This window comes from Talpa europaea (assembly GCF_964194135.1).
Source record: "Talpa europaea genome assembly, chromosome: 13".
Classification (NCBI taxonomy): domain Eukaryota; kingdom Metazoa; phylum Chordata; class Mammalia; order Eulipotyphla; family Talpidae; genus Talpa; species Talpa europaea.
In genome coordinates this window covers 67,551,408-67,577,906 of record NC_140080.1, presented here as the reverse complement: position 1 = coordinate 67,577,906, position 26,499 = coordinate 67,551,408, and the positions used below count along the sequence as shown (strand labels likewise).

Here is a 26,499-nt window from a genome sequence, read left to right as displayed (position 1 = left end):
GAAAAAGGAGTAAAGCTTAAAAAAAATGGAGATTACTGCTAATCTCTTTCCATATCACATTTTAACCTGAAATGCTGCATATAGTACATATTCCCAAATTTCACCATGTGTCATTCTAGTTGCCCCCTTTGTTAAAGAGAAAAGCCATATTTTGCAGTTCCCAAAAGTTAGTAGATATTGTTATCACAATACACACCACTATATGTCATATATAAATTATATCCACCCACTAGCATTTAAAAAATATACACCAATTTTCAAAGACTATTAACACAGGATTTATTATAGAGAAGTGTAGAGGAACGACCTCACTGTAAAATATTTTCTTTGGATAGATCCTCTTAAGGTATTTTTTAAAAGTACAAAATATTTACACCACACTAAACTTTCCTAAATGCTCCTTGACATTTCTATTTCAAAACTGCCTTACCTATGAGGACTACAGATGTAACAAGTTTCATGCAGAAGCCAAGCCCTTCAGCTTGAACAAAAGTTGCACTTAGGGTCTCCCAGCACCAAGAAGATGGAAAACAACCAGCTGTGACTAGTCCCTTTTTTCCAAACAGTTCAAAATACCTTAGCAAATACCTTATGACTCTTACATCATTATTAGAGACATAAGAAAAGGTGACAGAGACAAGAATTAGGGTTCTTGACTCTAAATGCTCAATCCACTAAAGCACACTTTATTTTAAACAGAAAACTACTTTTCTTTGGCTTTGCAAAAATAGAAGTTTAGACAATTTTAGGAAAATTTCCCTCTGAATATGACCTCAAGATTTTCTGGAAAACACTGACTGGATTTGGTAAATTGGGAGTGACAAATATTCAATTTGGGGATGTGGACTAGAAATTTATAAACTGTAATCATGATCAGTTTATGAGACTAGCAAATAAGTGCCAAATTAGATCAAGAAGCTGTGCTATACTATATTATGCCTTGAATAATTTGTACCAACATCCAGATTTGGTGAGTATGTTTGGAATTCCAGTTATTCTGGTTATATCAGGCGGGAACAAGATCTTCTGAACAGATCACATTATGTGTCCCTCATAGCTCTGTTGAACCACAGACATTGCCAGGAACATTGGAAATGGGACAAATCACTCTTTCCCTCACTGTTATATTTTGTGTGAGAAGTGGATCCAAGGTTACAGTGGAAGGATAAATGAGGGAATCAGAAGTTGAGTAAGTATCAGTTACCAAATAGCTACCACCCTGCAAAGGGTCAGCGATGCAAATGGCTGGTTGGAGCACAGGGCAGGGAGCACATAAAAGGGGGGCTCCTGGACTGCCTGGCAAAGGCTGGCACCTGACAGACCCCGGCTGCTGGATTCCTGCAGAATAGCCACAGGGCTCAGTCCCCAAACCACCGTCTTTGCCCAGTGACTGACAATGGTTGTCTAGGTCATCGACTCCAAGGCTTATCTCTGCAAGCTTTTTAAATTTGGGGCCGAGAGAATCTAAGAAGCTGTCATCCAGATCATCAGCAATAAAACTGCAGCAATCTAGGGGGTCCTTGGGAAAGTCGGGGTAATTGTCCGCGAGTGCTTCTTCATCATCGTAGATCAGCAAGCAGTCATTTGCTTCCTGGCCATTGTCATCCTCAGCAAAGGCACGTGCTTTCTAATGGTGGAGAGTGGGAAAAAATTGAACAGAGACTCACTGAAGAATATAATACTGTTCATAGAAGTCAAGGTTTGATTATGTATGCGTAATTTAGGTAACCGATTGGAGTAAAGGTATATTGTTTATATTAACCATCCTTCACAGAAGTTATCTGGTGTTTGGAGAATAGTGTGGATAACATTCTCCCAAAATTAAGTCTAGCCTAGCTTCATATTTTAATTCTTGATTTTGCAGGCTCTTACATGGATTTAGGTCTACAATCCAAAGTGTATTGGAGGCTATTCATGGGGCCAAATGTGAAGTTCTCTGGCTTGTGCTTGTGTTGATGTGCATCTTCTGCTGGGGGGTGGGAAGCGGAGTGAGTGAGCATCCTGTGTGCACCCTTGGGGGCAGCTCTAGCCCAATGTGGGCCCTTTACTAGATGCTACATTTGTGGTAACCTAGGGCCTTGGTGTATCTCCAGAAAATTCTTCCCAAACAAATCCTCCCTGTCCCTTTTCCCTCAAGCACACTCTTGTCTTCAAACACAACACCAGTTTTCATTCACTTAAACACTGGCATCTGGCAAAAATGATACCAAAACTACACGTGAGGTCCATTCTAACTGCATCTCTCATTCTTTGGTCACCAAGCAAGAGGCAAGTAATCCATCTCCAAAATCCCCTCCTTGTCCCTTGTCCTGACATGTTGCCATATCCCTTCTATTGCTACTTATTTTGGATGATTAATTCATTTTTTTTCAACTTTGTTGGATATAGACACCTTTGAAAAGGTGATGACACCATAGCCCACTCTCAGAAAATTTTAAGTACATGCATTCCAGTATCCTTTATAGGCTAGGAAATACAAAATGAGCTGCTTTGTGTTCCTAAGGAGGATGCTGCCAGTACTCAAACACAAATGATTTTGTGCTCCCCTGTTATTCCAGTTGGAGATATGAGGTGTCACTGGCTCTAGTTTCTCATTTTGTGGCTCTCTACACATCCTTTTGACCAGCAGCCCAATTTTGACAGTCACCTTAGGTAATCTGCGTTGTTTTGGCAAAGAGCCCCTATTTTCTTTCTTATATTTTAACAAGATATTAAAAAAAAAATCAAACTGCAAAACTACAGTTAAGCAAAAACACCTCAAACATATAGTAGATAACAAAGCCAGAGTTTTCCATGAAATTACCTGTGTAAAGTAGGATTCCAGGAAACTCATGCTTATTGTTCTGTCACTGCAGTCCCTGTGGCTTCCTCCTGTGGAATGCCTTGTTCTCATTGTTCCAGATTGTCCGGTCGAACAAATGGTTGCTCCAAATCCTCCAGCCCCTACAGTTTTGCTGCATATTTCCATTCCCGAAGATCCGTCAATCACTGTCCCTCCAGCATATGTATTTGTACACATTTCTAAAAGCAGGGGAGAAATTTCTGTAACATCTCATACTGTGATTATTTTATTTTTTTTACTGATCTTTGATACACATGGAAAGTAGTCAAACAAATTAATGGGGGAAAATATAATCATATGACTACAGATGACATTAAGCATAACATCTCAGTCTGTTATGTGAGAGTAACAGAAGGGGTGGTATTAGTGGGGAAAAAAATCTCTGAAAAAATACTAATTAAAAAGGAAGTGGATTTTTGATGACAACAGCCAGAAACATAAGAACAAAATATTGAACACACTGCAGTGGAAAGCTTCTATAGCAAAGTTTTCAGGGGAAAAAAATTGTAATTAAGTTGTCATATTGGCTCAATGTGGAAAATGAAGAGGAAATGTACATAATGCAATTTTGCAAATTAGTAGTTATTAATTTGGTGTCTTGTAACCTAATGAAAATTAAATGTATTATGATTATTCTGTTACCTTTGTAATTACACTTCTACAGAAATTTTTTTAAAGAAAATTTTGAATATAGTTTTTGTTATGTAATAATAATGAGAGAAGCAGGTGAAGACTGGGGGAGCTGATAAAGGCAGTGACTATTTTTGGGAAATCTCATTCAAATTTTGTAGGTTATACATTTAAAAACAATCTATTACTAAATATGGAATTAAGAAAAAATTAATATTAGGCATGAAATCTTATTGTTCCTCTTGTTTTGGTCTTAGTTGTAGCATTGAGATAACATGAATAAAATAGTTACTTGGTAAAACAATTTCACTTTTATGACAATATAAGTGATCTTATTCTATTATGATTGAATACAAAAATTGGTAACTGAACTCAAATCAGAATACTGTTAGTTCTGGGGAAAGAAGAAGGATAAGAAAATGTTCAAGAATGTGCACAAGGCTTTATCTGCTCATATGACATAAGAATAGTCAAAATTAGTTATAGGTACACAGTATTTATTATATTTTCTTATATGTATGAAATCTTTACTTATGAAAAGAACAGCAATCAGTTAGAGCTATACTTCAGTTTATTAAAGTTGGAAAAAATGTAACAAATCTTCAGCTATTAAAAATGTAGGGTCAGCTGACAAATGCATTTATGAAGTCAGATACCTCTTATTTTTAAAATTTCATTTTTTCTTATTTAACCTATTACTATTAAAAATAAATTCAGTGTCCACTTACCACAAGTTTCTATTAAATCATTTCCATTGGTTGTTACAGGAGGCACACAAATATTTGTTACTTCCTGTAAGAAGTATTCAAAAAATAAATACATTAAAAGTGAACCAGATTTCTTGGCCATATAGGTAAAATGTGGTCCTTGGCAAATGGTAAAATAATAACTAGCCTGAATTCTTGCAGCAGTAACCATTTTTATGATTCGACATCTGAAGAGATAAAATCCTGTCTCCCACCAGTACTCTAGCACTCTCTCAAACAGGGGGTCATGGAGTCCCTTATTTTAATACCTTGTCACTCAATTTTCTCATCTCATCTCAAATTGAATTTTTCTTTATATAGTGCAAATAAATGTTTTACAAACTGGATCCTCACCCTGTCTTCAGGCTGGGCTCCTTCAATCCCCCACGGGTGAATTGTTCCTTCTGAACCATCAGGAACTGGGATAAATCCTGGCACTCCCCCGAGTTTCCCACAGTCACAAGTTAGCAGCAGAAGGGGGGCCACTAGTAAACAAAACAAAGCCAAATATTAAAACATTTGAATCACTTGGAAAGGGTTTGACATGACAAGTCTCAGAAATGTAACAAAGAAAATACAGTATTTTACAGATTTATAGAAAATTCCTAATAGCAAAATTAGTATCTATAAACTAAATTTGGCAAATTAAACATTAAAATTTCATATGCTTATGAAACTGAAGAAGACATTAAATTCTTCTTGTGATATGTAAATTGTTGCCTAAGGTAGTTTGATAAATGATAATGGTGGTTCAGTTCCTTAATCCTTTTCCATAATATTTTTTTTATGATTGCATTTATTTGTACATGTTGAGGCTATGTATATCGTGTTGGGTGAACTCACAACTGTATGGTCAAGATTTTAGTTGGGCATGATAATGTGTCTCTTAACATCTATTAGTAAACATGAATTAACCAGAAACCTCCCTCAGCAACCAGAGTGGTGATCTAATACAGGGTGTGAATGCCCTCTTAATTGTGACTTATGAATCCTTAGCTTGGAGCAGCCTTCTTCCCAGAGTAATTTTCATTTTCTCTGTGTGTATCAGTCATATCTTTGCAATAAATATTAATTTTCTCATGTTAATGGACCAAGAGAGAAAGATTCCTTCTTTTTTAAGTGCTTCCTACATTTTCTTGGTCATCAGTGACCCCAGCTGCACCTGCCAGGATCACCTGGACCCAAAGTTAGAACCCTGTCTAATTAGCAGCAAGTGTGTGAGGGATTTTAAGAGCATAGTCTATGGAGACAGACTTCATAGTCTATGGAGACAGGTTGGTAAGTGGCCCCACCACTCACCAAATAGGTAAATTTTATCACTTTTGCTTGCATCCATTAACTCATCCATAACGTGGGACACTAGTATCTACATCGAGATTGTCATGAGGATTAAGTGAGTTAATAAGAGTGAAGGACAGTAGTGAGTGCTATGAGGATTTGCTAGTGTCATTAGGATGGGTGTAGGGTAAGGTAAAGTGTTTGGCTTTTCTGCCCTCCAGCCATCAGGACTGATGATGGATCCTTGTGGTCCTGAATGCATGCCTGATGGCGGGCACCTGGAGTAGGGTGTGAGCATGTGTAAGTGGGTACACCTGGGCTAAGACTGCACTTATAAGGGTGGCATCAAGGGGATGCCAGAAGCAGCAGAACAACAGAAGAGAACCACGAGAGAGAGCAGAGAGAATGAGAGTGAAGGAGAAGCTGAGCCCACCAGAGAAGGCTGGAGAGCCCAGGAAGAGAGAAGACTTGCTGGGGGCTGGGCGGCCTGCCTGCTGTGTACCTGGTTAATCCCAATAAAAGCCTGAAAAAGCCACCGAGGGCTCCAGGATCTTCCTTTACCCCATCTGCTGGAATTATAGAGATCCTGCACTGTGCCTTCCTGCCGCTACATGTATGTATAACAATTTATTTATCCTTTTCAGGAAAAGAGATCTGAATATGGTAAATTTTAATATCTGTGAAGTCTGGGTTATGGTTATATGTGTGCTTGTCATGTAAAGTTCTGTATTTCTTTGTAGTTTAGGGTTTCTCTTATTTATTCAAGAATTTCCCATGAATTTTTTTGAATAGAATTATTACATTCAAAATACTATTTGATTCACAAAATTTTATTTAAGTGTAATTTTTAGAAGCCTATCTATTGAATAAAAATTACTTTTATTAGAATTAATACATTTTCAGGATGTTTGGATTAAGCAATAACTTCTCAGAGCCTATGATAGTTATTTATTTTCCTTAACTTTATTTGACCAGGTTTTTTTTTTTTTTTTTTAAGTATCTGTGAGACTTGATTATGGAGAAGACATTTTAGAAAATGCTACACTCATGGACAAAGTCATTATTTTGACCATGAATGAGACTGGCAGCATGTACAAAGTGTTCACTGTTTTCTATCCTTCTTGATTTTCTTATGCTGTTTCCTAAATGTCTACCATATGATTTGTTTCTGTATAATGAGTAGAGATTGTTGGCAGGTGATATGATTTTTTAAAAATTTTTTAAATTGATTTATTTTTTATTTATGCAATAGCTGGAGTACAGGCCAGAGGTGCGGGAGGGTGAGAGGATTCACCAGACAGAGCGGGGAGCAGAACAGGTAGATTGACCAAAGTACACTGCTGAGGGGAGCAGCGGGCGAGACAGGAGAAGTCTGCCAAGCCATGTGGGCATCTCCCTGGCTGGCTGGGAATCGAACCTGCGCTGCAGAGGCTGTGGACAGCTTCACAGCGCTGCGCTCAATCCACTGCACCACCGGCGAGGCCCAGCATGTGATATGTTAACTTGAAACATTTCATATTTTTCCTAAAAATGCTCTTTTCTCCCAGTTTTGCCTATAAGATGATTAGGGAATTGTTTTTGCATTACAGAGAGACATTCTCTGTGTAGTGCGAAGGCCTCTGCAAATACAGACAACTTGTGGAAACAGAAGGAAAGTTGGGCATACTCACACAGCAACAGCAGAAGTCCAAGGAATATCAGGCCAATGGCTCCAGGTCCCAGCCTCCCCTGTGCCCTGCCTCTATATATAGGCTGGAAATCATCCCTTGACTCAGAATCTCTACAAACGTCCCTATCTTCACAATCACAGACTTCCAAGATCAAGTCCTCTGGTGGCTCACATAATTGATCCTTACTGTCTTTAACTATGAGGGAGATTTTGTATATTCCAAGAGCTGTTGGCTGTTGAGCTATTAGATGCGCAGAGGTAGCTGTGGAGAAACAAACACCAAGTCAGTAGTAGAACAATGTATCTTTGAGTCTCCAAAGCACTTACTGTGAAGTTGCAAAGATGTCACTAGCAGAAATTGGGGCTGATAGTGGTGGGTGGTTGGAGTTATGAAAGCTTAACAGTTTCAGTTGGGTGCATTTGTCTGCATTTCCTCCTCCTTCTCTCTGGCCCAGGTGTACCCATTATTCTCCTCCATGAAGATGGGGTGCTACCTGGATTTCTTCCCTCTTCCCTTCCCTCCTTGCAAAGAGGATGGGATATGTACATCATTTAAATATCAGATCCCCCTCTTCTGCGGCTTAAGCACTCTCCTGTATGCTTAGACCAACCCCTGGACTCCTGTGTGGACATCTAGCTGTATGTCTTCCCCTTCTGTCCATGCTTTTGTGCCTTATCTAGGCTGAGTTTCTGCTTTGACTGCTGCTACCTCCACTGCTCCTGTCAGTCCTCCTTCGGTGAGCCCAATGCTGGCTATAGGGCCTTCTTGTGGTAAAGTCCTGTAGTGTGTGTGACTCATGAACATTGGTTGTTGTCTATTGTCCATCACTGCACTGTGCCTTTCTAAGTGGGGTTCACCAACCACTCTTATAGATGCATAGTTGTGTTGCTTAAATCAGCATAAAATTTCTCCTAAAGGTTAGGAGAAAAGGAAGGATGGATTAACTCCTCCCCATAGCTAATGGATTTGTGCTTTTCAATCCACCAAGATTTTAAGAGTCCCAACTAGTCACAGACTAAGTAGTACTTCCTTTGAACCTGATGCAGGCCACCCCCTCCAGTGCTTCATGTCTGCTCACAGCCTGCCCAGTTAGGAAAAATTTCTGTATTTAGAAATGTAAGTAGCTTTGCAATAATATAGATGCCTGACTCTAATTTGTGTGTGTGTGTGTTTGTGTGTGCGCACACATGCAAACAAATGTGAATACGTGTGGGCACATGTGTGCATGCATACACTGGAGGTAGAAATAAATTCTTAAAAGTATAAATAAACTGAAGTCCACATAAAGTTCAGGAAATATTAAATAGTGCTACTAGTCTATCATATCCTTTATTTTCTCTTCCGAAGAAAGAAGAAATTCAATGGACTACAACTGCATCTTTCATTGTGAAGGATTTTTAAAATTACTCTTGGAAGGGAACTCTAAACATACTCTCTTATTCTTTTGGAAATGTAAAGAAGCGTCAGCTTGGGCCTCCCCTGGTGGCACAGGGGTTGAGCGCTGGGCTGTGAAGCTGCCCGCAGCCTCTGCAGCAATCCCCAGCCACCGGCGAGGGTCCCACATGGCGCGCAGACCTCTCCTGCTGCCCGCTGCTCCCCTCAGCAGTGTGTTTCAGTAAATCTGCCTGCTCTGCTCTCCCCTCTGGCTCTGGTGAATTCTCTCACCCTTCTGCACTTCTGACTGTACCCAATGCTTGTATAAACAAACAAATAAATAAATAAATCTTTAAAAAAAAAAAAAGCGTCGGCTTCCATTTATGGTGACAACTTTACTATTACTCACCATTGAGAGTTGTGATCCTCCACTCAGCTGGCAACTTTAGAGGTTGCTCCTCCAATGAAAATGTGTAGGGCCCAGTATATTTATCTTTGTCTTGTGATATAGCTGAAACAACCACCGAAGGTGATGAACTGCAAATTTCTTTCTTCTCAAGGACAATTGTTGGACAATTTTCATTGAAACCAGGTACTTCAACATACACAGTGCCTGTAGAAGTTTTACCGGTGATTTCTGTAAAAATATTTTAGAGTTAAGAAATAAACAACAGATTATACCCAAAAATTTTGAGCTTTTAAATTTCCTGTGCACACAACCAAATATCTTGGCTTCTTATGGCATTTTAGTAAGTCAAAAGATGTCATACAATTTCCATATCTTGTAAAAAGCAAATTTAAATTTATCAACGAGGCTGGTGTCTCTAATTAGTAGTGTTGGCTATTAATTTAATATGCCTGGAACCAAGAGGTGGAAGAGATGAATTTACTGATTACAAAGAAAAGCAACATAAAAACAAGAATTTTCTTAAATGTGTATACTGTATGAGCTGAGCACTGCATGAAATATTTTTGCTTCTAAAGCAAAACAGTTTACCACGGTAAGAACAGGGAAGGATTACAGAATTTACTGTTACTTCAAACTCCACTGAGAAGTTGTAATGCTCAGTCTTCTACTGCATTCAGCTGCCTTATACTTGAGACTCAAGGTCCCTAAGATAATGAACTTTATATAATGATAAAGGTAATATGTTAAATAAGCATAATCACTTTTTCATGAAGACATGGCAATTGTAGTAACACGTCTGAAAATGATTGAATTACTTTTCTTACCGTCTATGGCCAGAATTTCAGCTGTGATTGTCTTGTTAATTATGAAAGTATAGTCCCGATCAATGTTTTTGATAAATTTGATTTGAGCAGTTTTTGGATCAACAATTAGCAAACCACCATCATTACGTCCCATGATATATCTGTTTTATAACAGAAAAATATAATAATTTTTTGGAACATAGAATGCTACCTATTTAATGAAAGTGACTCATTTAACATTTAATGTATTATACTTAAAACATTGAAATATAGTTTATAAAAAGCAGCAGAAAACTAAAAATTAACGTGGAAAGGAATATTTCATAATCCTTAAATATGTGGCTGCTTGGTATTTCAATTCTCTGCTCTGTACAGTAAAATAACTTTATACCAGAGCAATTACCTTGTATGGTGCACTTGGATTTTAAGTACATGTCTTTGTAGGTGCTTCTGGTGAAGTTCTATTCCTTTTTTTAAGACCTTTTTTTAAAAAATATATTTATTTATACAAGCAGTGGGTACAGTCAGAAGCACGGGAGGGCAAGAGAATTCACCAGAGCCAGAGCGGGGAGCAGAGCAGGCAGAGGGACCAAAGTACACTGCTGAGGGGAGCAGCGGGCGGCAGGAGAGGTCTGCGCGCCATGTGGGACCCTCCTCCAGTGGCCGGGGAGCAGCCAGGAAAGACTCAATGATAGTTTCTATGAAACTTTTTCCTTCTCTCTAAACAGGCTAATAAGACATTCTGTCTTTGCTTATAACATAATATGCTGTAATGATTTAGTTACCTGGCTCTTAAGTTCTCTTTGGGTAGATGCACTTTGTATCTCTTTTTGGTCTTGACATATACTTTAAGTGTTTTGGAATAGTTTATAGATTAAAACTATATCAAGGAATAATAAAATGATGTAAAATTATTTTACCTGACAGATGAGGCAGCTTTGCCAGTGTCTTCATCAATGGCTTGATAGGAACCCAGGACATAATTGATCAATTTGCTACTACTTATGCTTTTTTGGACAGTGAAATACTTGGAACCAGGATAGAATGTAATACCTTCTTTTACATTTATTACTTGAATTGTGACTGGGGTTGATTTAACTTGATATTGAGAGATTACTGATTGGTGAAATTCAGCTTTATTTCTGACAGCAATACTGAATTGCATGCTTTGCAGTTGCTCATAATCTAGAGCCTACAGTAAAAATAAAATTAGAAGGAAAGAAGTGTTACAAAAATATGATCTGGCAAATCCAAAAGAGGACAAGAAAACTATATGCTACATTCTATAAATAGATCCTTTTATTACTATACAACAAAACACAGTTTCAGAAATCATTGCAACGTGGAGATAAGAGAAACCTTTAGGATTCTTAACTCATAAGAACTCGGTTTGGTAACTGATACTTATAAAACAGAGTATCTCTTTATAGACCAGCAAAAATATGTCCGTACGGTCTCTTTGGCTGTGTGGTACAGTGGAAAGAATTCCAGATTTGCTATAGTAGAATTGTTTGAATCCTGGTTCTATAACTTAAGAGCAGTCTGTGAACGAGGGCACAATATTTAATTTCTTTGAACCTCATATTTTCACTTCTGAACAAAAATCTTATTACGTTGTTGTCATGACTGGACATTAAGGCCATGATACATTTCTATAAATGGCAGCTATGCCCATTCACAGGATAGTAATTCCTGCACTATAACAAAAATCCTTAGGTGGCAAAGGCAGACTGTCTTGCTAAACTTGGTTGGCAAATAGGTGTTTGAAAGGCAGTGGGTGGATGTCCCATCAACTCTATATAGATGGTCTTCCTGATACTAATTTTTTTGACCCTTTGATGGTGGTGGCCCAAACTAAGACCTGAAGTCCCAGGATTATTTTTTGCCAATTCTCTAGTAAATTTTCACGGAGTTTAGTAGGTCTTGGGGAGTGGGGGGGCTGTACATGCTTTGTACAGCAGGTCCTCAAATGCTTTTATTCAATGTTTCATTATAGCATAGATGCAAAAAAATCCTGGTGATGCACAAAATAACTCTGTTTGAGGGCCTGTTTTTGTTATGGTCATGTCACTTAAATTCCTAGTTTTGAGGAAGGTGAATGTCATTTCAGGGCATCAGCTGGCCATCAGCACTGGGTGCACATTATAGTCTAATGAGGAGATTTTAAGAACTGCTGCCTCAGCTTTGCTTTAGACCATCTGAGCCCAGCCAAAGGTTGCAGGTGATTCGAATAAGCAAATGGAGCTGTGGCTGACTTTCATAATCAATGGAGAATCAGGAAAGGTTTTAAGAAGTAAATGTCTGAATTTTTAATATTTTTAAATATACATATATTTTAATTTAGGTAGCATTGCCTGCCAACATATGTAAGTTTTACATGGTACACATTACAATCAATCATCATCTGTATATACTATTTTAAGTTGACCACTGAAAGTCCAATTCTATCCTTGGCCATATAATTGGTCCCTTTTGTGGCAGTAGGAGAGCAAAGGGAATAGAAACAGGAGGTGGGAAACATCAGGAGCAGCTGCCATCACTTTGGGGGCTGGAGGTCAGGCTGGCTAGAGCACAGATTGTAAGGGGGAAACAAAGTCAATTTCTGGGACAGAATTGACTGACTATTTTGTTGTGAGGAAATGCCATGATTTAAGGATAAGTCCTAAGTCTCCAGTTTGGGTGGTTGGATAGCACCAAAGCAAGAGATAGAATAGTTCATACCCAGGCATTTCTGGATGTTTATAACAAAACACTTACAAGTGAAGATGACTTTTCACTCTCTGAAAAACCCACTGATAAGAAACTCCTTGTGTGGCTTTGGCAGTCTCCTTGTTAAAGTTATAGTATAGGCCCCTCACTACTGGATTCAAGGAATTAAAGAAGCTCCCATAGAATTTAATGCCCTATGCTAAGCAATATCCCCAATATTTTTTCTAATTTATGCAATATTTGGGCAGAAATAGCCTTATATTACTTCAGATCAGGGTCTTAACATAACCAAACATGTTAAATGGAAGTTTTGCTCAATTATTTTTTATCTTCAGGTATAGTTTATATGTTCTCATTTTTCTAGAGAAAAGTTCCATTTTTTGGTAGTCTTTTTAAAAACAAGTTGACAAATTCACAAGCCATGAGTGTATGTATTTTTCTTTCTAACTTCAATCCAACAGAGTGAATGAGAGGAAGTCAGAAATGTGTTTTATTTTCTTCTCATTAAAGCAGGTGCACCTATAAATATATCTATATCAATGTGTTTGTGTTTACTTTGGAGTGTGATAGCTTGGAAGGAAGCAAATAAACATGTTAAGAACAATACCTAGGTAATAGACTTAATGTGAACTTAAAAAATGCTATGTACTTTTATGTGTTTTCTATGAAGGAGTGGCATTATTATTAATAAATGAAAAAAGTTTATTTGTAGAAATGATATTTTTGGTTAAGATAGAACATTTTTACCACTAAAGGTAAATCAACTTACCTTAACCACCTTCAGGATACCTTCATTTGTTCTAGGATCTGTATGTATTTCAAACCAATTTCCTTCATTTCCAGAAGTAAAGAAATACACTGCATTCCAGTTATCTGTGAACTCTTCATCCCAATCTATTACTTGAAATCGTAGCAACTCAGAACTTAAAGTATTTTCCTCAATCTGTGCTGAATACTGAAAAAGAGAGAAGAATTTGAGACTCAATGGAGGTCTTATCTAAAGGGATTTTTATTTATTCTGAATAGTATTCATTTTCAAATTATGCATTGCCTTCTTGCTGGTTATTTGAATTCTTATATTTTACAAACATTTATTTTTAAGGAAAAGAGCAAAAAACTTAAAAAAAATTGGGAAGTATATAATAAACATCATATATATATATGTAAATGATTCTTCAAGGAGTGAAAGGTTTACCTGTGATTGCTGGAGTATTGGGAAATTATCATTGACATCTTTCACTTTAATTTTACATTCACATGTAGTTGACAGTCCTTCTCCATCTTTATCTGCACCACTCACAACCAGACGGTAACTGCTAAATTTCTAAATTTAGAGAAAAAAGTAAGGAAAAATGAGGTGAAAATTTTCAAATTCATGATTCATTCTCTGGAAAATCACATACACTTTTGCTGTACATTATAGAGGAGGTGTATGAGGCTCTGGATGGTTGGGTGGATGTCTTCTAGGAGCTAGAACAAGTTTTCTCTTTTGTTAGCATCATTTTTTTTAAAAAGATTTATTTATACAAGAACAGGGGTACAGGCCAGATGCGCAGGAGGGTGAGAGGATTCACCAGAAACAGAGTGGGGAACAGAACAGGCAGACTGATGAAATACACTGCTGAGGGGAGCAGCAGGCGAGAAAGGAGCGGTCTGCTGCACCATGTGGGACCCTCGCCCGCAGGCCGGCTGCTAACAGCCTCACAGCGCTGCGCTCAACCGCCTGCACCACCAGGGGAGGCCCTTTTGTGAGCGTCTTATGGCAAGAAAATACACTGAGAATAAAAATAAGTCATAAGTTTGGTGGAATGCTTGTCTGACTGAAGTTTATTTATGCAGCTACCCTGCCAGTCAATGTGGAATATCATGTGCACAAAAGTAATATGGAATTTGACAGGACAGTATATGGTGTTGGAGATGATGGTGGTGGTGATGATAGTTGTGGTGACAGAATGACAGAGAGAGGAAAGAGATTCTTTAGAGTTCTAGAAGTCAGAATAAAATTAAAAGAAATCAGGAGAAATAGTGTGGCGTTGGAGAAGGCTTTATTGCAGATATAATTTTTTCCTTTTATCTAAGAATTTCTAAAAGATTAGAGCTCAATCTTTGTCCATGCATGTCATGCTTTTTTTTTTAACTCTCTCAATTTAAGTTCCACTGGTGTGCTGATACTTAATATGTTTTGGGTATAATTAATGGCACAGGTTCCCGGTACATATTCCCCCCCATTAGAATCACAACTGAATGCAGATAATTTCCCTTAGATTTGGCCTAAGTAAATATTGAGAACCTCTCTCCTTTTTCCCTTTAGTAGAATGGAATTACATCTATTAACTTTCATACAATCAGATTTTTTTTTTTTTTATTGAATGTTTCCAAGTGTCTTGCTTTACCTCTCGATCAAGAGAATTAGTCAAAGTACAGACTTCCCCGGTGTGTCTCCTGATGAGGAACATGGGTGTGCCTGCAGGTTCCTGAGAGACAATTTTGAAGGCAATTTTAGAGTTCAAATGGTTTGGTTCATCTGCATCTGTGGCATTTAGTATCATCACCTGTGAGTCTAGAAATACAGAAGAAACTCATTTAAGACTGTAAAGGTTGACATCATGTTAACATTAAATATTCCACACAATTTGAAAGTGGACTTTGTGTTTTAAGATTTTATTCATTTATTTTTAAAGATTTATTCATACAAGAACTGGGGTACAGGCCAGAGGCATGGGAGGGTGAGAGGATTTACCAGAGACAGAGTGGGGAACAGAACAAGCAGGCTGACTGAAATACACTCCTGAGGGGAGCAGCGGGTGAGACAGGAGAGATTGGCCTAGCCATGTGGGCATCTCCCTGGCTGGCTGGGAATCAAACCTGCACTACAGAGGCTGCAGACAGATTCACAGCACTGTGCTCAACCCGCTGCACCACTGGGGAGGTCCTGTTTTAAGATTTTAAAACTTGTAGGCTCAAAAGAAATTGCATGTCATCTCTGCATTATCTCTTAATCAGGTAGAACTGTGCTGCCTTCCATAAAAATTCTCCAGTTCTCTAAACCTTATCTGTGTTTATTTCTTATCCTGTCTTTATTTCTTCCCTTGATAATGGGTGACCTTATCACTCTTATATTATCCAAATAATGTAAATACATCTTTGTCCCTTATAATCTAAAAAGTCCAGCCTATGTATCTAGACTACCCAAGACCACTTCAGCTTTGTGACTGCTGAGTAAAGTTGACTTTCATACAAGAATAAAATACACTGATTTGTTAACAAGATCACAACTTAAAAATACAAAGGTCATGGATAAATAGCTCAATTACAAAAATTAGAAAGGAAGACCCAGGTTATCTTGATGACTTTTTCTGCAGAATTACTGATGAAGCTGAGATAATAAATTAGCTTATAAAAATGATGCAGTACAGTGATATTTGTGCTTTGAAAGTAAATTAGAAATGGGAGGTACTGTCAGACTTACTTGTAGCACTGTTTTCTTCAATTTCACCCATGAATATACTTTGTGAAAATACTGGAGGATTGTCATTGATATCTAAAATTTTGACTGTTAATATAAGTGGTTTTTCTACCTCTTGTTGCCGGGCATTTAGGGCACGACATGTGATCTAGAAAAAGAGGGAAAATATTAGTATCACTTTACAAACTTAAAACTTGTAGAAATAGGGCTCTACTCTACTGGCATATATAGAAATTTTATCAAAGAAGAAAAAGAGAATACACAAAGTAGCAAAAGGTGCCTACACCTGGCCAGACCAGCTGCCCCTTCCTCCAGGCTGTCTCATGGTAAGGTAAAGCTCTTAGCCAGCTGCATGCTGAATTTCAGGGCTCTCTCATGCATCCACCTGGTGAATTCCTTCAGGGACACAACTACAAATGGAGGCCCTATGTGGAAGGACTAGTCTTGATTGCTGGTGGATCAATGCATGTACTGATTTCTCCTCTAATTAACCAGTACAAGGGTATTCCTTCCACAGCCATGGTGCAAGAGAAGATGCCCAATATTGAAGGCACAAACTTACCTGAAAGCTTGGGGTTTCCTCACGATCAACTATGGATGTTATATTAATTTCTCCAGTGAATTTGTTAATAATGAATATTCCAAAAGGGGGTTGATCAATTCCCATTCCAGAAATTTGGTAGGTAATTTTCTCTGTTGCTTGAATATCTGAAGAAATCTGTAGCACAGAATTCCCAAAATGTTAAGATGATTATCACTCAGGCCTTTTCCTTTCCCTTCTCTCCTGTACCTCCATAGTCTTAGTCATCTGTTCACTTTTCTGTTATTGTGCTGTTTATTTTTTGCCATGATCTATACAAGGAATGTGAAATAAATTCATATTGTTGCTTCTGTGGACCAGCATGGACCAATATGTGTTAATTATTTTGGCTTTAGAATATTTGCTCAGGCTGTGGCCACCATGGTGATACTAAAAGGTTGAAAGAAAGTCAAGGACACTTAAAATTGACAAGGCTATTTCTTTCTTCTTTTTTTTTTTTAAAAAAGATTTATTTATTTATACAAGCACTGGGTACAGTCAGAAACGCAGGAGGGTGAGAGAATCCACCAGAGCAGAGCAGGGAGCAGAACAGGCAGACCGACAAAATACACTGCTGAGGGGAGCAGCGGGCAGCAGGAGAGGTCTGCACACCATGTGGAACCCTCGCCCAGTGGCCGGGGATCGAATCAGCGCTGCAGAGGCTGCAGGCAGCCTCACAACCCAGCGCTCAACTGCTGCGCCACTGGGGAGGCCCTTGACAAGCCTATTTCTATATGCTGTCTCCTTTAGCAGATTATGTTAAGCAAAAAAGAAATAAAGCATTAATTTCTGTTTAAATAGGGAGATTGGAGAGGAAAAGCAAAAGGGTTTGTATTGTTAAAATATATGTCGAAATTATTTGTTTTTATTATAATTTCAAGTTTATATATATATATATCTTAAATACACATAAAGTTAGAATAATATACATCATCACCCAGCTTCAATGTATGAATGGTCAATCCAATGTTGATTCCCAACCATTTTTCTAATCATCTATATATTTTTCTGATTTTTTTTTCTATACCCTAGACCTAAATAAGTCATATCCATTGAAGTTAGTCCATGTCTCAAGCATTTATTACTCTAGAAGCCATAGTTCTTTGTTTTTGTTCTCTTTTATTGCTATTGTTATTATTATTATTTAATATTTTGTTGAAATACCAAGTTAATCTGTTCTGTGGATTCCACAGACTGCATTTTGTTAATAGGCACTCACTTATTTTAATTTACATCTAATATGTTTATATTCTTAAAATTCACATTGCCCACACAGCTGTGACTTACTACGGCAATTGGATTTCTTTTGGAATTGTCTTCTCCTTCTCTGCAAGGTTTTGCAAATTTCACCCATTCACGTTTGTATCTCCTTTTGGCTTGTATTACTGTTCCATCATCTTCTTGTCCTTTTGTCTAATTGAAAAGGGATTTTGTTTTAGTAAACACATTGTTCAAAATTTTTGCTTTGAGCATTGATTATAGACAAATAGCTTGAGGATCCCCTATGTCTTAAGACTTCTAAGATAGTTAATATCTAATGTGCTATACCTTACTTTGTCAAGCAAGGAAGAAATATTAAATAAGTGAAACAGTGGCAAGACTATAATTTTTAATATTACTATTTAGTTATATTTTGTATTTCCTTTATCATATTCCACAATATCTTCCTATCTGGGTATATAGGACCCATTTAATGAAAACTTGTTGATTTGCTTAAGATAAGAAAAAGAATACATGAGATATATATTGTTGGGTTACTTGTTAGAATTTTAATTTTATTTTTACCATTAAATTTTAAATTATTTTAAATGTTAGATAAATATTTTTCCAAACAAAATTAAAATTGTTTCACTAAGCTACTTTAATAAAAAAAAAATTTCTTACTTTACCTCAATTCTCCATTCTCCATGTACCAATACAACCACCTGTAAATATTTAAATAAAGTCAAATTAGCTGTGAATTCTTCAAATAAGTAATTACATAAGAAATATATTGTGGTTATTACATTCTGTTGTTCATATTATAATTTGTTTCTATAGCAAAAATTGGGAGAAGTAGCATACAAAAGGATAAAAAACTACCAGGAAATAAAAAAATGTTTTCAGTATAAGCAAGTTTTCTTGTCCTGTCATCTGAATTCAGAATTTTTTTTAAAGATTTATTTATTTATGTATACAATAACTGGGGTGTAAACCGTAAGTGCGGAGGGTGAGAGGATTCACCAGAGACAGAGTGGGGAGCAGAACAGGCAGATCAACTAAAATATACTGCTGAGGGAAGCAAAGGGCAAGTCAGGAGAGGGCTGCTGCTCCATGTGGGTTGCTCCCTGGCTGGCTGGGGATCGAACTTAAGCTTCAGTGGATGGCAATAGCTTGCTAGCACTGTTTAACCCCTGCGCCACCAGGGAGGCCCTGAATTCAAAATTTTAATGAAGAATTTTTTCAACTCTTCAAAACTCTGCCTGACAACCAGTTGTACCAACCATATATTGCTCACCTGGCTGTGGAAGCCTTGGCTTTAGGAAACAACGGAGAACATCGTTGTGATAAACTTCAGAAAGTGATACAAGGGATTATTAAAAACCATCACCTACTCAACTGACTGGTTTAAAAGCAATCTTGTATTAGCTTCAATTACAGGATAGGAAATTATCTTAGTTGTACATACATGAATGGTGAGAATGGACTGGAACTAGACTGGTTTAGAGTTTGGAACATAAAGGATGGGGATACACTATTACAATCTCAAGTAGAGTGTACTGAGGAACACGGGTCTCATTTCTGTCCTGTTACATCAGTTTAAATATTGAATTTAGGTCCTCCCTGATAGTGCAGGGGTTAAAGTCAGCGCTAGCAAGCAAGCTATCACCAGCCACTGCAGCATAGATCCCTGGCTAGGGAGCTAACCTACATGGCACAGCAGATCTCTCCTGTCTTACCCGCTGCTCCCCTCAGCAGTGTATTTCAGTATATCTGCCTGTTCCGCTCCCTACTCTGTCTCCAGGGAATCATCTCAACCCCGCACACCTCTGGCCTACACCCCAGTTCCTGTATGCATAAATAAATAAAAATAAATCCTTAAAAATAAATAAATATTGAATTTAAGTTTTGTAGTGCTCTGAAATAAGTTAAATGAGGCTAAAGCAAAGACAGGCAGCTTAGGGTCTTTACTTTCTCAAGAGCATACAGGATCTTCATATGTGTCATTTTCCATCTTGTTTTCTACCTGGACTGTATTTTTCTTTCCCCTTCACCCACTTAAATATTACTCATCCTTTAAGATCATTTCAAGTTCAACAATCTCCATGAAACTGTCTTTACTGATGTCTCCTTTGAGTGTTTGTACAGCATGTACTCTGTACCACGCAGTATAACCCATAATAGTTTATGATATATGTGATTTCACATTGCTGTATGTATCTTATGGTGATAAGTCAAAAGAATTATAAACTTTCCAAATCAGAACTTCTCTATTAATTTTTTCCCTTATAAACTTCATAATACCAGTCCTTCCGTACATTTTTATTTATTTTGTTTTTTTAAATTTCTACAAGAACTGGGGTATAGGCCAGAGGTGCAGGAGGGTGAGAGGATCCACCAGACACAGAGTAGGAAGCAGAACAGGCAGAGGGACCAAAATCACTGCTGAAGGGAGCAGTGGGCGAGACAGGAGAGGTCTGCCACACCATGTGGGTATCTCTCTGACTGGCCGGGAATTGAACCTGCACTGCAGAGGCTGTGGACAGCTTTACAGAGCTGCGCTCAACCCGCTATGCCACCGGCGAGGCCCCTTCAGTACATTTTTTAAAGACTATTTGCTGGCCCACTGGTTAACTGAGCTAAGGACAAGCTGGTAGGAAAATGATTGTTTGAAAATAAGTCAGAAGAAAAAAAAAAAAGAGTGATAATAGTAACTAATATTTATTGTGGTGTCTGTGTCAGTTGCTTTTCTAAGAGATTTGTATTTATTACCTCATTCAGTACTTACAGCAGTCATATGAAGGAGATTCTATTATTATAATCCCTATGTAATGGATGAAGAAATAGAGAGATGAGAGAATGACTACCTTGCACCAGCTAGGTAGAGTCAGGACTTGACTCTTGATAGCCTGACCACAATGCATGTATATCACCACCACACTAGATTCTAACCAAAATAAGTATAAATAAATTTTAAAAATGATGGTAGAAAGTTATAAAGGTCAGTTTAGATTTCTAACTGCCAAAGACTGAGGATACTTCTGAAATAATGTACATTTATTACATGGTTTATTTGGAAGGTTATCATAAAGAGGAAGGTCCAACTCGGAGCTGAAGGAGGAATTCCATCAGACATAGGATGTCAGACCCTTTAACACTGAAATCGTGTTTCAAAAGTCAAGTGGTCTCAAAATGATAATAGGTCTCAAAATGATTTTATAGTTTTGCTGCTCTTTATTAAGCAAGAGCATGCATTACTTGGGAGAGAAGACCAGGAATAGAGTAATTGCACGACTCCTTCTCAATTCATAGGAACAACTCAGTCCCATGTGAGCGAGGGGATGGGCCAGGCACGCTCCCCTTTATAGGAAAACTAGGGCGAGTCATCCAGAAAATATGAATCATGTTTGTACTAGCTCCACAGAGAATGATTGTTTCAGTAGACATTAAGATACAATTCCTGCTTTTCTGGGAAGCAAAGGAAGGAGAAACCAAGCAAAGAAAGTACAAGTCCTAAGCTATGGAGAAAGGAGAAACATGACTGCACACAGTTATCTTGTTTGTTCAACATTTTCACAGAATCACAAACTGTAGAGAAGTTATTCAGTCTAAACCTTTATTCTTCTCCATCTTCTCTTTTAAAGTTGAACCACCCGGACTGCTCTCTTATTTTAGGTAGTATTATGAAAATGTGATTTTTTATTGGTGTTTTTTGAAATATGGGATGGTTCAACTACTTCTGAATATTGCAGTATGCTTTAGATATTTAGAAATATAATTGTAGCATTACATTACTTAGGATAGTGCTTTAGAAACAATTATTTTAGTTAATTCATACTTATATGTGGCTACCTAATTGATTTAATTTGCTAATATAATTACTTTGACTATTTAATACCTATTTTGATAGTTTCCTAACATTCAACTGAGTTGTCTCTTGGTTAATTCTAAATGCTTTATAAGATGGAGTAAAGTGTAGTAAAATAAAATTGGACTCTGGATCCTGAATCCCAGAATGGAAATTCTAGTCTTGCCACGTACCAGCTATGTATTTTGAGAACATTACTTAATCTTTGCTTCCTCATCTGTAAAATACAGATAATAGTTCTACTTTATAGGTTTGTTGTGAGAGATGAATAAATTAATAGGTGGAAAGCACTTAGAGGAACCCCAGCCCAGAGCAAGTGCTTAATGTGTTCATCACTTCTTTGCCAAACTTAATGATAAAGCTATGAAAGAACCATTTTGATATGATATATCCTCTTAATATTATTACTCAGGTCAAGGCACATAAAGTTGTTTTTTCTTTGAGCATCAAAAAGATACTCCTCAGTACCAGTGTGAAGACTGCCCCTTGAACAACTCCAGGAGGTACTGTTCACATTGTAGTTTAGGCGAGTGAACCGCCCGTAGTTGTGCAGGGCACAGCCTGGCCTTCTGCACAGTCATTTCCATAGCATAGCTATGGGTAGTTATCAATTTTGTCTATATAATTTTCGTGTGATGAACATTCTAAAGCAAGCCCTCACTCACCTTAGGCTATCGGATTGACTGTTAACTGGAAAGGAAGAGCCAAAGGCTAAGAGGTTTGTGGGAAACGTCTTGAGTATTCTGGCTCTGTGTGAAAACCGGTTTCAGGTATTAAGTGGGAGGGGTAGTTGGTAGCAGTCATTACATTTTCCTGACTTCTGCTCAAGATAGGCAGGCCTGACCAGAATCACTTGGCAAGGTTCTTCTAATTTCCAAATTTTAATTTTTAGAGACGTTGAGATAAAAATTTATTTTTGATATATTGGTTTGTTTCATATATTTATGTAACCATTAGATTGTTTTCTCTGTCAAAAGGAGAAAGAAATAGCTCAAATATTTTCTGTTCAATTTAGGCCATTTAGCTGACAATTCTTTTCCTAAAGATTGCTTTTTGCATATTCTATAGAAGAAGGTGATTGAAGATAGTTCTGCTATATTTAGAATATATTCTAACTCAAAATTTGATATTTACTTATTAATTTTAATTCTATTTTCCACCCTAACATATTTTAAGATGTAGCAAATATAAGCAAAGGTAAGAAAGGTGAAATGAAATATTGCTTCTTAGATATTCTCAACTAAAAATGGCCATTGGAAATATAATTTCATGTGAAAGTAAATTGCTAGAACCTTCTTATATCATTGATTTTCTTGACCATTTCTTAGAACTTGATATTTAAACTATGCTTTCTTTTTTTCCAGCACTGTTACTACTAATTTCTTCAAAACATTGTGCTTTAAAAATCTTTGCATTTCAAACTTTCAATAAATTTTGTAATGAATAAATTTTTACATAAGATAGTAACATAAAATTAAATAGCTTAGTGTCCAGATGCTAATAAGAATGTTATCTGCTAAACTGTGTTTCAGATTTTGCATACTGTATAACAGTGAATAGTGGTTGTCTTTCAGATAAATATTGTTATCAAAAGGTTAAATCTCTGAACATGAACAGTTTTTAATCACTAGCCCTTTTCCAAATGTTTGTTTTTTCTTATGTGAAATAGATCAAATAAGCATCAGAAACTGATAAGTCCTACAACATTCTTCAAAATAGGCAAATGTCCCTCCCAAACAATTACCTAAGGAGGTCAGACAGTTGAAATTTTTAGAAGAGCTCCAAATTTGAACGTATTTTCCCATACCCATTATTATCTTCATTTAAAATACTGCTTTTCTTTTTCCCCAACCAGTTAAAAAAAAATCTTACAATTATTTCTTTTTCACTCAAGAAGATGTAGGCCCTTTTTTGACTTATGAAAACTGGTGATGGTGGCTACTTAAAATGGTAAGGCAGAAAGTCAAGATGTTATTAAGGACCATCTCTATTGCACAAATGCAAAAAATTATTCTTATAAATTGGTTTATATTTTTCAAAGCACTTTTGCACACATTGCTGTTTTACACTCACGATGACCAAGTAAATCAGGAAAGGGGTTTATGATCATTGTCATATACAGTTGAGAAAACAAGGCCTGGAGTGAGTCAGTGGAGCAGGCAGAGACTGAAGTTCATGACTTTGCTTCTGTGTCTCACTTCTCTAGGCACCCTTGTATGGTCATAACAAGGTGGAATTAATTCAAAACCTCCAAACACATCTTCCAACTTTCAGGCCCCACCTTTCAACAACAAAAGATGTGCCTTCACTTGACATTGCTTTGAAAAGCATTGCTTTTTCCCCATCACCACATTATTTCGAAACTCTGGGTGGCTCCCTATTTCTAAAAGGATTCCATTAATCTTCACTGAATGTACTTTTTAACCTGACCCTCACCTGCCTTTCCAATTCATTCTCCAACACAAACTTTCATTCCAGCCAAACCAGAGTGTTCACTAGCCCAAGGCGAACACCATAAGCAGATTTGCTTTTGCTGGTCTGATGATGGAAGCTATCGCCCTTTGGCTCATCCATCCTTATCAAAAAGCAGCTCAAATCTCTAACTCTGTGGTGTCTGTTTACCTTTCTCACTTCTGACTGACATTGCCTTTCACAAATAGTATTCACAGTAGACTATCATTGTCCATTAGAAATATGAGAAGCACAAATGTGAGCCAAATATATAATTTAAAACTTTCTAAGGATCACATTTTAAAAATTAAAAAAAGTAGAATTAATTTTTATGTATGTTTTAATCTAATATCTCTAGATCCTATCATTTTTATATGTAACCAACATAAAAATTATTGATGACATAGCTTACATTGTTTTCTATACGGTCCTCAAAATATGATGTATAGCTGACACTTAATAGCATATCTCAATACAGACCAACTACATTTCAAATAATTAATAGCTACACATGACTAGTGGCTACCATATTGGTTAGGTTACTGCTAGGCCACTCAGTTTAACGATTATGTATGAAGTTACATTGTTTTTTTTTAAGTCGTGTGTGATTGTATTGCTGTGTGTGTAGAACTTTCCAGAGGGGAGGAAAATGTCTTAATTTTATAGTTTCCTCTATGACTGCCATGCCCGAGGCACTGTATGCAAGTGTGTAGATTATGTTTTACTGAAGCCTTATTCAATTGATTTATCCATTTTTCAAATAGTTGTGAAAGATATTCTAATAAGAAGGATATCGTAGTAGCATTGGGGACACAGAGATGAATAAACAGTCTTCAGTATCAGACTCTCACAATCACTGTCAAACCAGAGAGGTAACTGAGAGAGGTCTCTAAGTCAAGGCAGGGAAAAGAGCCCCCCTTAGCTGTGGTGGCCCAAGTTTGTGTCCTTATGACACTGCTGTTCTGGCACTGCAGATCCCTTTGCTTCCCAAATTGGTCATTGGCTTGACACATGGTTGTCAGGTTACCTGCAGTGCCATCCAGAGACAACCATTTGCAAAGCAGGGAAAGTCCAACAATTATCATATATGTCTCTTTATAATATTCCAGGATCAACTACATTATTAGATTACCAAAACAATTAGTTACATTGTCATGATAGAAATAGACTCCAATAGAAGGGGTGATACTAATTTTCTGTTTAAAAACCATCACAAGAGGGAAGACCCAGAAACCCTCTGACTCACAAGGCAGCCTTGTGGGTTTTAGAAAGCCTTATGTGTTAGAGACTTCTTTCTTTAGATCTATCTTGTCTTTGATATCTATCCAATATTTCAACATTTTAGATGATGAAATGAGGTAAATTGATGCTTAGATCATCCTAGCTATTGTTGATAAATTAAGAAATTCATAGTAGGAATTTAAAAAATATTCATTGATGGTATATTTCACTCTTTTGCTATCTCCTTGCAACTGATAATGTAGTGACATTTTTTTTCTTCACTGAAATCATTAAGGAACACTCATGCTGGTGCTATGCTCTCTGGATTCCACTCCTCTTTTATGTTATAGGATATAAAACTTTCCCAATCAACAGCCATGTTACTCTCCTGAAAAATGGTTTTTAAAATGTCCTTATCTTTTATTCCCCTAAAGGTTGGGTATATTTTGCACATAATCAGTAAACATAAACATTGCTTTCTTAACAATGCACCCAGCTTCTCTAGAGTTAAACTTCGCTTTGATTTAAATTTCAATTGTCTTTGACTATTTTATAAACATCTCAGTTGTCAAGACTAGACATGTACACTTCTTAGCCATATGCTTAAGAGACATGTAATCTTGGAAAATAGACCTGCTTCTCTTTTGTGTGCTTTACTTCCAGTTAATACTGGACAGAAGAATGTAAGAAAGAAAGTGGGGGAGTATTGGAAAATAGATCAGGATCAGGGTTATTTAATTCGTTAACTAAAGACTTTCAAATTCATGTGTCTGTTTTATTTTTCAATGTAAAATGCAACATTAAAAAAATAACAAAAGGAGGAAGTCGGTAATCCTTAGCATCTTATTTAAAAGTGTTTATTTCCACAGTACTCTTTCTAGTGTTTACAGCAGAGATCCAGCAATCGAATTCTGTCTTCTCTAACAAGGAAGAGAATAGGGAAAGTTTGCAATTATTAGAAAAAAGACAGCACTTACCATTAAAATGGCCAGAGCGCCTGTGGTTCGGAAAAGGAGCCAAGTCATTGTCTCTGATTTCCCTGGTGACCAAATCCGAGGGAGCTGGCTCCTCAGTCCTTCCTGCTGTCTGTTTGCATCCAATGTCTGAGAAAAGTCCTTTCCTCCTTTCGCAGCGTCTGTTCTGTCTTAGCGAGTCCAGGGAGGGCCTGTTAAGCGGTTCCTCCCCTCCCTAAACCCAGGATTGGCCTCAGCAGAAACGCTTGCATCACTTTTGCTCCCAGGTAAAAACTTAA

General features: G+C 37.2%; 1 protein-coding gene across 1 annotated transcript; it reads right to left on the bottom strand.

The window, feature by feature from the left end:
- Positions 1-1,051: 1,051 nt before the first annotated feature.
- DSG3 (desmoglein 3) lies at positions 1,052-26,272 on the bottom strand (the record flags this gene model as incomplete). The annotated part of the gene is made up of 16 exons (XM_084252691.1): positions 1,052-1,627; positions 2,804-3,021; positions 4,201-4,264; positions 4,573-4,703; positions 7,167-7,427; positions 8,950-9,177; positions 9,774-9,913; positions 10,673-10,944; positions 13,231-13,416; positions 13,657-13,785; positions 14,855-15,021; positions 15,931-16,075; positions 16,490-16,645; positions 17,795-17,920; positions 18,397-18,432; positions 26,225-26,272. 16 exons carry the CDS (start codon positions 26,270-26,272, stop codon positions 1,052-1,054), a joined length of 2,883 nt encoding a protein of 960 aa, XP_084108817.1.
- Between the last annotated feature and the right edge of the window lie 227 nt (positions 26,273-26,499).